The following is a 9,980-nucleotide window of genomic DNA, read 5'->3' on the forward strand; positions in this document are numbered from 1 at the left end:
ATGAACAAGACATAGCAAGTTGTTTATGGATGTTCGGAGCAAACTCTCCTACGTCACCCTTCTTCCAACCACCGGAAGGATTCACTATACTTCTTTGAATCAAATACAATTTACTGGCTTCCTAACTATTTAACAGAACAAGCTTTATTCAACTTACAATATGATTAAGATTATTTCTCAGCTAGACATATTTTGATTCCCTCTTAAACTTGAAGATGTACAGATCAAAAAGTGCAGGAGTATGAGATTGATAGCAGGTAAAGCTTATGAAATAGTACACTCGTAAAACTTGTTGTTCACTGATAAGGCTGGTATGTCGATCGTTGTCCTTAAGGATCTATATATAGAAGACAGACACCCACGGTCGAATCTTCTAGATGGACACGTGGAAAGCGCCCATTGGAAAGCCTCCATAGTACAAGAGTACATCAGTCTATGTGCACAAGGATCGTGGCCGTACTGAACTGGTAGTGCGCTGGATATTCTTTTGGAACTGTCCTTTACTGAACAAGTAGTGGGAGGAATATTCGCGTACGTGGCATTTTGTTAGGGTCTCCAAATTAAGGCCTCGGTCCTAGAATAATTCCTGCAACCTTTCTCGGCACCCGTTCTCGGTCATATTGTGCACATTGGCCATATTTCTATTTTGTTGTATTAATATTTTGTTTTGCTTTCCTTTTCTATTTTACAAACCGAATTCTATTATTTTCTATTAGTTGTTGTAACCAAATATTCTGGGGCAAGACATCACCTATATAAGGCTGGTCTTTCTTCCCCAAGGACCCATGAATAGAATAATGAAGATATGAACTTCGCCCCCATTCGTCTATTATTATTTACTATGGACTGTTTGGTATAGACCAACAGTATTTCTCTTCGCACCCTTGGTTCTTCAATCCCTCATCCCTAATTCTCTACTAAAATTCTTCCGTTTCTCTTTGATTGTAGAATTTCCAACTGATCCTAGAGATCAAGAACTTGATTCTTGAGATCAAGAACCCATAATCACACCTTACGAAACAAGTCGTAACATTCTTGGTATTAGAGCAAGACGATACTCGAATGAAAGAAATCCGATAGCAAATAAAGATGGATGCTCTTAAGACCCTACTCGATGGCCTGACACAACAATATGCCTCCGTGCAAGCGTCCTTGCAGCAACACATGACCGAACAAGCTGCTTTGCACAATGCCTTTCAGCAAAATATGGACAGAAGGTATGCTGCTGGAAAAAGCTTGACAACCATTGAAAGAGGTGCGTTTAATAATGGCCAAGATCCCCGCACCCGACCCTATGTTAATGCTTATTACTACTTTCCTCCAACCCGGCTCACAAATGTTAATATTCCTGAATTTGATGGGACTGATTTGGATGGCTGAATCTTATTTGCCGAGCACGTCTTTAGGGTGGGCAAGACGAATGATGCCACAAATCTGGACATTGTCCGTACTCATTTCTCAAAAGAGGCAAGAACGTGGCATGAATCATATTTGGAGAATCGCAACCATATGGAAGCCTTGACATAACATGTATTCAAGAAAGATCTCTTGCTGCGATTCGGTCGCAGACCCTTGTACAACGCTGAACCGACGTTGCTGCCCAAACCATGCAATGTTAACACGGCCTAGCCAAGCAGCAAATCCAGATTATTCATGGACTCGAGTAATCATCAAGAACCCATTCAAGAACCTCCTAAGAAAATGTTTTAGATGATCCACTTTTGCTGCATGAGGCGGGCAGCGAACCTGCCATTTCTTTGCAAGCATAGACCCTTTCTTATGAGAAGCAAGACACAACCACAGTCTTGAATAATATGCATCAGACGCAGGTCAACATAATGCAAGACGACCAGCTGGACAAGACCTTGGAAAAATATAATGTTACTGCCTCGATACCAATAAAGAGTAAGAACAAATGCCAAATTGTTTCACTTGATTTGGAAGACACTCCTGAAAATTTCCAGCAAATAATCAAAGGGCTCAACCAGCAACCCAACAATCGACCACCAGCCAGGAAGGTAGTTAGAAGACATGGCTATGTTGTTGCACATGTGTTGCTAATTTGGATAAAGGACTGGGCTTGGTTATTTGAAGACATTCTAGAGTATGTCCAGAAGAAAAATGGTCCTTTTGCTGCACCTGGCGTGTTGGGCCGAAGGAAGGACTGATTTAGAGCGGGAAGACCGAAGGCTTTTAAGAAATGTGGTCCTAGACTCCGACACTTGCTGGAATTGCTGAAGTCCGACCGAATTCTTTGAAATTTTGAGCATGCGCATTAGAGGCTCGGCATACCACGGTCTTTTTCGTCGAGGGCAACGAATTTTGAAAGGGGGGATAATGTTAGGGTCTCCAAATTAAGGCCTCGATCCTAGAATAATTCCAGCAACCTTTTGCGGCACCCGTTCTCGGTCCTATTGTGCACATGTGTCATATTTCTATTTTGTTGTATTAATATTTTGTTTTGCTTTCCTTTTCTGTTTTACAAACCGAATTCTGTTATTTTCTAGTAGTTGTTATAACCGAATATTCTGGGGCAAGATATCACCTATATAAGGCTGGTCTTTCTTCCTCAAGGACCCATGAATGGAATAATGAAGATATGAACTTCGCCCCCATTTGTCTATAATTATTTACTATGGACTTTTTGTATAGACCAACAGTATATCAGTTCGCACCCTTGGTTATTCTATCCCCTCATCCCTAATTCTCTACTAAAATCCTTCCACTGCTCTTTGATTCTAGAATTTTCACCCGGTCCTAGAGATCAAGAACTTGATTCTTGAGATCAAGAACCCATAATCACACTTTACGAAACAAGTCGTAACACATTCATTTATTGGATACAAATAGCTGACGTACCGGTCTACACAAATGATATGAGCAGGATTAGCGCACAGCTAGTTGATCGTGGGTAGACGAATTCTAACTTCAAGCAGCTAATGAAGCGAGGCGTTAGACATACTCCATTAGACTTCTAAGTCTAAGGAAGTTAGACTCCAACGTCTAATAGCGAGATTCATTAAACCACCAAGTCTAATGGTGTTAGAATGCACATCTAACTACGTATCTATTAGACTGCACGTCTAACTGCGTATTTGTTAGACTGCACGTCTAACTGCGTATTTGTTAGACTGCACGTCTAACTACGTATTTGTTAGACACGTCTAACTGCGTATTTGTTAGATTGCACGTCTGACTGCGTATTTGTTAGATTGCAAGTCTAAAAGCGTATCTGTTAGACTGTACGTCTAACTGTGTATCTATTAGACTGCACGTCTAACTGCGTATCTGTTAGACTGCACGTCCAAATGTGTATCTGTTAGACTGCACGTCTAGTTGCGTATCTATTAGACTGCACGTCTAACTGCGTATCTGTTAGACTGCATGTCTAACTAGCAACACGTCTAATTAGCCTGTTTCAAACCAAGTCTAACTTAGCATATTTTTGATGCATCTGCACAAAAACAATTAGACGGCTTAACTTTATTTTTAATCAACGTTTTACTAATACATCATTAAAATAACGTTAGTCAAAATAATTTGACCCAATAGAAAATATGTTGGGCCTTATCATGCATGGGTCACCAAAAGATTGATACTCTACATGCAAGCCCATCCCATCAAGTTGGTATCAAGACTAGACCCAATCCACTTCTTGTTCCAACAAACTATTATGTCATCAAGTCTAGACAAAAGGATGATGATGTTATCTAAATACGAAATAGCCTACACGATACAAAAGTCTATTAAAGGAAGCGTTGTTACGAAATTTCTTGCTGACCAATCCATCATTGTTGAATTAGAAGACGAGCTCGAGTTCCCCGATGAGGAAATTATGAGTATAACATCAGACACATGAAAACTGATGTTTGACGGAGCTTCTGGAATGCAGGGTTACGAAATTGGGATTTTGTTAGTTAACTCAAAAGGGACATACAACCCAATATCCATAAAACTTGAATATCCCATCACCAATAACAAGGGCGAATATGAATCCTGCCTCTTGGGTCTTAAATTGGAATATGAAAAGGAGAAACAAAGTTAGAAGTTGTTGGTGACTCTAACTTGGTTATATCCCAAGACAATGGTACGTGACAAGTGAAAAGGGAAAACATGAAACCCTACCACACCCATTTGACCAAACTAATTAGCAAATACAATCAAGTATTATTGGTTCACGCTCCAAGAAGCCAAAACCACTTTGCGGATGCCCTGGCTACTTTGGTAGCTATGACTCAAATTCCCGATGGAATTAAGTTAAACCTCTAAAAATCCGACAAACGCAACAACATGCTTTTGAATCAGGATCAATCATTTTCTATAAGAATGTTGTTAAACCCTGGTATTATACTCTCTAGAAGTACATTGAGTATGGAAAATATCCTTCACATTTCCGAGTTAAGGAATGATGGGCTTTGCTTCAGTATTCCACCAACTATGTGTGGATCGCTAATAGACGTTATCGTCAATCTTTCGACAGTCAAAACATGCTCTAAATACATAATTCTAAATCCTAGAGGATCATGGAAGAAGTAAAAGTAGGGACATGCAATCCATGCATGAATGGAATGCCTTCAGCCAAGAAAATACTCTATTTCAGATATTATTGGCAAAACCTTGACTAAGAATGTGTAAGTTATGTAAGGAGTTGTCATCAGTGCCAAATATATGTTAACTTGAAGCATACACCGACCTCGCTCCTTTACAACATGAAATCCCCTTGTACCTTCTCTACATTTGTGTGCTTGAAGCGGCAAACAAAAATCTGATTTGGATCAACAAGAAGATGACCAGAACGTATAAGGACTGACATGAGAAGCTCTCATACGCCTTATTGAGATATCGTACAACCGCTTGAACCTCAACGAATGAAACTCCTAGTCTCTAGTTTACGATATGGACACCGTACAACCCATCAAAATCAAGATTCCAACCCTAAGAATACTTTTAGAGAGCCACGTTATTGAAGAAGACTAGCTCAAATCCCGACATGACCAACTAATGTTAATGGAGGAAAAAAGGTTAAACGCTCTATGTAAACTCAAGCCTACAAAAAATGCATGTTAGACACCTTCAATAGGAAGGTAAAACCTAGAAACCTCAAAGAAGGTGATCTAGTTCTTAAAAGAACACGAGAACTCCTAGACCCTAGGGGCAAGTTTCGACTCCAATGGGAATGACCTTCCTACTTAATAAATTTCTCTCTAAAGGTTATTTGAAATTTATTAATTATTAAGAAATAATAATTCTAAAAAATAATATAAATTATATTTTAGTATTGTTATTTAAAATTATTAATTATAGTAATGATATATTTTTTATATAAAATGTTATGTTATTATTGTTAAATAAAAATAAAAATTAATATTATTATTTGTAAAAATGAAAACAAAATTATTATTATTATTGAGAGACTACTATATACTCAATGTGAAGTGTGCTTCACATGAGAGCTAAGGTATGCTAACATGAATAGCAGATATATCCGGAAATGGCACATTGAAATACATCTGAATATCGAATACCAAATAAAGCAAGTCCTTCTCTTCTGAAATTCGAGAAATAGGTTCATGCCATCACATAAGGAGGCTTTTTTCATTCGTTCTTTCTATTTAGAGGTAACAATTATAACCTCTCTTGGCCCTAAAAGAATAAAGAGAAAATAGGCCATCGAACTTGAACGAAATAAAGAAGTTGTCAAAATTTATTCAAGAAAAACCTCTCGTTAGTGGATTTATAGTGGATGAGCCTTTTTTGGTGGTTTGAAGTTGTAGATGCAGTTGCATAATTCGAGCCCGAGATTGGGAGGTAAACATGTGCTCCAAAGAATGCCCCCTTCTCTCACATAAGGGCGGTGAATAAAGTTGTGCTCGGAGATCCAACAACTTGAGAGTTAAGACTAGTTCTTAAAGTGTAGACAACAACCAATTAAGGGGAGTCATTGATCTTGTGGGCACACACATAAAGGCATGATTAGTTCCATAAATCTCACTGCACTGGCCAAAGTAAATAGTTAGTCTATCAAGATGAAACTAGTAAATCTAGGACTTCAGGCCCCCTTTTAGGCTAATTTTATGCATGCCATTTGTCGCCCCACGTTAGAACTCTCTTTAAATGGCTTATTTATGGTTAAACCCCTTTTATTTAACACCAATTTAATAGTAAGCTTCATCGTCAACTTCTGGACGGGTTCGAGAGTTTGGTTCGACTAAGACTGGCCTCATCGGGTTCTAACATGAAAAGAGACCGACACCAGTCTAGAAAATATTTGTGTTTGAGTTAGAAACGGGTAGAGCTTAATTTTTTCTGAATCTATTTATAATTTTTTATAAACACTCAATTCAAATTATGATTGGTTGGAACATAGGCTAAGAAGTCTTTTGGTTATAGAAAATTCGGTCTAGCACTAAGACTATTAATTATTAAAAAAGAAAAAAAAATTATATTAGGAGCATCAAATTAAAATTAAAGGGAGTATAATTTCTTTTATAGAGTAAGAAACTTTCACTATTAATATTTTGTTATGTAAAATTTTAAGTGTGTCAAAAAGTCAACAAACTATAAATATAATCATATGTATTCATTCATTGAATATTTATTGGGAAGAATGTCAATTTTACACACCAAGTTGTAAGAAGGTGTCAAATTTACTTTTTAAGTATTAAAATTTCATTTATATGTATGAACTTGTCAAAACGTGTCAAATATATTTAAAATAAAAGAAATGTTAAACGGCGTTAATATTGTTGCCACATGTAATATCCACATATTTTTATTTTTTTTTAAATTGACATTACTTTAATTATTTTTTATTCAAACAAAACATTAAAATCTTTTCTTATTTATTTTCTCTCTCTTTACCTTCACAACTGACCATTTTCTTTAAATATTTCTCTCTTCATTTCTCCATCTATGAGTAATTTTATTATTATTAATAATATTTAATTGATTAATTATAAAAATTGTTCTAAAAAGTAATGAGTTATTAAGACTTCGCCACAGCGCTGGCAATTTAGGATTCGACCAACAAAGATTTCACCACAACATTGAAAATTTAGGATTCGATTAATGAATGTTTGAACCAATGACGATGATAGTGTAAGGTTTAACTGAGAAAGACTTGGATTTGGGGGTTATGTCTAGGAGCTGATAAAGTTTAACAGGGTGAGTATTATGAAAACTAAAATTAAAACAAGTCGGTTAAGGGAGATTTACCTTGATTCAGCATTATCCGTTAATGGCGACAATGATTTAGGGTTCGACTTATGAAGATTTTGGCCACAACGTCTATGATTTAGGAATCAACCAACAAAAACTTCCACCAACGAAGATGACTGTTTAAAGTTCAGTTAGGGAGCACTTGGAGGTTGGAAGAAGGTAAAAATCCGAAAGAACTTGGGTTAATCAAAGAGAGAAAAGTTAGAAAAAAATAGAGAGTTGTGGAAGGATGAGAGAGAAAGTAAAAATAAGTTTTATTTGAATGGAAAATTAATGAAAAGTAATGTCAATTTAAAAAATAAAATAGGTGGATATTAAATGTGGCCAAATTTTTGACAGCGTTTAATATTTCTGTTATTTTAAACATATTTGACATTTTTTGACAAGTTCATACATATAAATAGAATTTTGATACTTAATAAGTAAATTTGACATCTTCCTACAACTTGGTGTGTAAAATTGATATTCTTCCCAATATTTATTAGGTCTAACTTATTTAAATTACTATGATCTTTTGCTATAAATATAATCACGTATTCATTCATTGTCTATTTATTAGGTCTAACTTATTTAAATCACTAAGATCTTTTCTATTCAATGACGACACTAATCTCCATCAATACATTGTCTCTATTTTTGGTGTTCCACCATCAGTAGTGACCATAAACCTTTTCTTTTCGCGGCTATAACAAAAGGATCGTTTCCTTAAGTGGCAATTCAATGTTTAACTAGATTCCTTTGGAAAACAATGGAAAATTTCATCAATCTTTATGATGACAAATTTAATGACTCTATAAGAACAATCATGGAGGTGATTATACACCACAATAAATCAAATGAGAATGACAGTTTATTATTTCAAATGGGATTTTTTGAATTACTAGTTACTGTTAGCATCATCACATTTTATGTAGACGCCTGCACCATCAAAATGGGTGTGAACTTCAAAGCAAGATTCAATATTTTGAAGGGATCAATTTTCATAGCGACTTTATGAATTACATAAATTTTATCAACAATGTAAAACAGTCCAAAGTTGCAACTTCATCGTAAACAATTGTTCTGTTAGAAGCTTCATTCATCTTAAAGAGGAAACTTCACCACCTTTTCCGAGAGAGCCATCCTATCAACCTCTCTCCCGGCAGACCAGACCCGACCCAAAATCGGATATTTATGAAGGGTCGTATGCAACTTTTTTCTTTTTAACTTTTTAAAAAAAAAATTAAAATATAAAATTTAATTAAAAATAACTTAGTTTAATCTCTTTATTAGCATAGCGACATAAGTTTAGTGTTCAAACTTTAGTCAGTCTCCCAGGTCTTTTATCTTTGCAATTTTCACTATCTGTACTTTCTTCAATTGAAAAAAAAAAATTATACTTCAATATTATTTCAACCATTAAATAACTAGGGCCCAAGAAAATACACATAAATAATGATCCTGCTGGCACCATCTCATTAGAAACAATGCCATTTTTTCTATCAAGCCTTCTCTTGTACCATTACCTTATTTATTGAAGTATTTTGTTTGTGCATCAATCTTTTTCATTTTCTCATTTCAACTTTTCCACTTTATGCAGTTTCATTTCTTTGCTAGAAGATTTAATAGATGCAATATTTTGATATTTTTATACAAGCTCATATTTAAAGAACATGATAACCAATAAATATTTGCGAAGAAAGTTTATATATTCGCGGTGTTTCATTAAGATTTAGTCAAAATATTTGTGAAATTTGTATTTATATAAAATGCAATATTACTCAGATTAGTTGTCATTCAAGTATTTATATAATAATTTCATGAGAAAGATAATAGAATGGCAAAACATAAGCAAATAACTCAAAATTCATCTAGCTAAACACACAACTCCTAAAGAAAAATAGTGACATTATATCCCACCACAGCATCCATTTGATCCATTGAGTATGTCTTAGCTAAACAATATCCACGTGCCATCCTAAAAACACCTGTACCACCAACGATTGGCATCTCTCGGATCTCACTCATAACTGGATTCCTACCAACCACACTGAACGAGCTACCATTATAAGATTCTTGAATAAAGTGAAATGTAAGAGTCATCAAGAGACTAAACTCGTTATGCTGCGAAGCCATGGCATATAGTCCTTGTGCACGGCCCACAAGGGTTGAGTTTAAACTAGGCGTGGATGTGAGAGCATTATCCATGACAAAAACCGACCCAAACATGCTAGTAATTGGGTTAAGCCCAGTTACATTAGAAGACTGACCAGCAACTTGAACTGCACTACGATTAGAGCCACCCACAATATCGTGCAGATAGAATTCGACATGCAAAATTTTAGCTTTTTTTGCCACTGAGAAATTAGAGACAAATAAAATTGTAATTAGGATAAAAATGTGCATGTTAGTAGTGGTAGCCATATCAAGTACTAGCCCCTTTTGATTGAGCTTTTTGTTATTATGTTGCAGATGCTAGTTAACAAACACTTTATATAGAGAGCACAAAAGAGTTATTAAGAAGAAAAGTAAGCCTCAATTGACCAAATAGACAATAATCATTTTCTAAGTTGGATATGAGCTTCTTCTAGACAAGTGATGGATGCAAGTAAGATAACAATAAATGCAGATATGTTTATGAAAATTTGACTATACTAAGCCTCCAATGTTATAACTACATATGTCTCTGACTTCTACAAAGCTCAACACTTGTCAATGCATGGAATAAATACTCTTTCTTCATTTCTTTTCTGTTTCAAAGGCATGATTTGAATGCAACTATA

At 35.5% G+C, this 9,980-nt stretch overlaps 1 protein-coding gene across 1 annotated transcript; it reads right to left on the minus strand.

Moving 5' to 3' along the window:
* Window positions 1–8,980: 8,980 nt before the first annotated feature.
* Window positions 8,981–9,616, minus strand: LOC124920285 (dirigent protein 22-like). Its single transcript, XM_047460742.1, has one exon. The coding sequence runs from the start codon at window positions 9,601–9,603 to the stop codon at window positions 9,088–9,090; it is 516 nt and encodes a 171-aa protein (XP_047316698.1). The 5' UTR covers window positions 9,604–9,616; the 3' UTR covers window positions 8,981–9,087.
* Between the last annotated feature and the right edge of the window lie 364 nt (window positions 9,617–9,980).

Source organism: Impatiens glandulifera, chromosome 1 (genome assembly GCF_907164915.1).
Source record: "Impatiens glandulifera chromosome 1, dImpGla2.1, whole genome shotgun sequence".
NCBI lineage: Eukaryota > Viridiplantae > Streptophyta > Magnoliopsida > Ericales > Balsaminaceae > Impatiens > Impatiens glandulifera.

Excerpts from the sequence above, each read along its gene's own strand:
- LOC124920285 (XM_047460742.1), bottom strand. The coding sequence starts at position 9,603 with ATGCACATTTTTATCCTAATTACAATTTTATTTGTCTCTAATTTCTCA.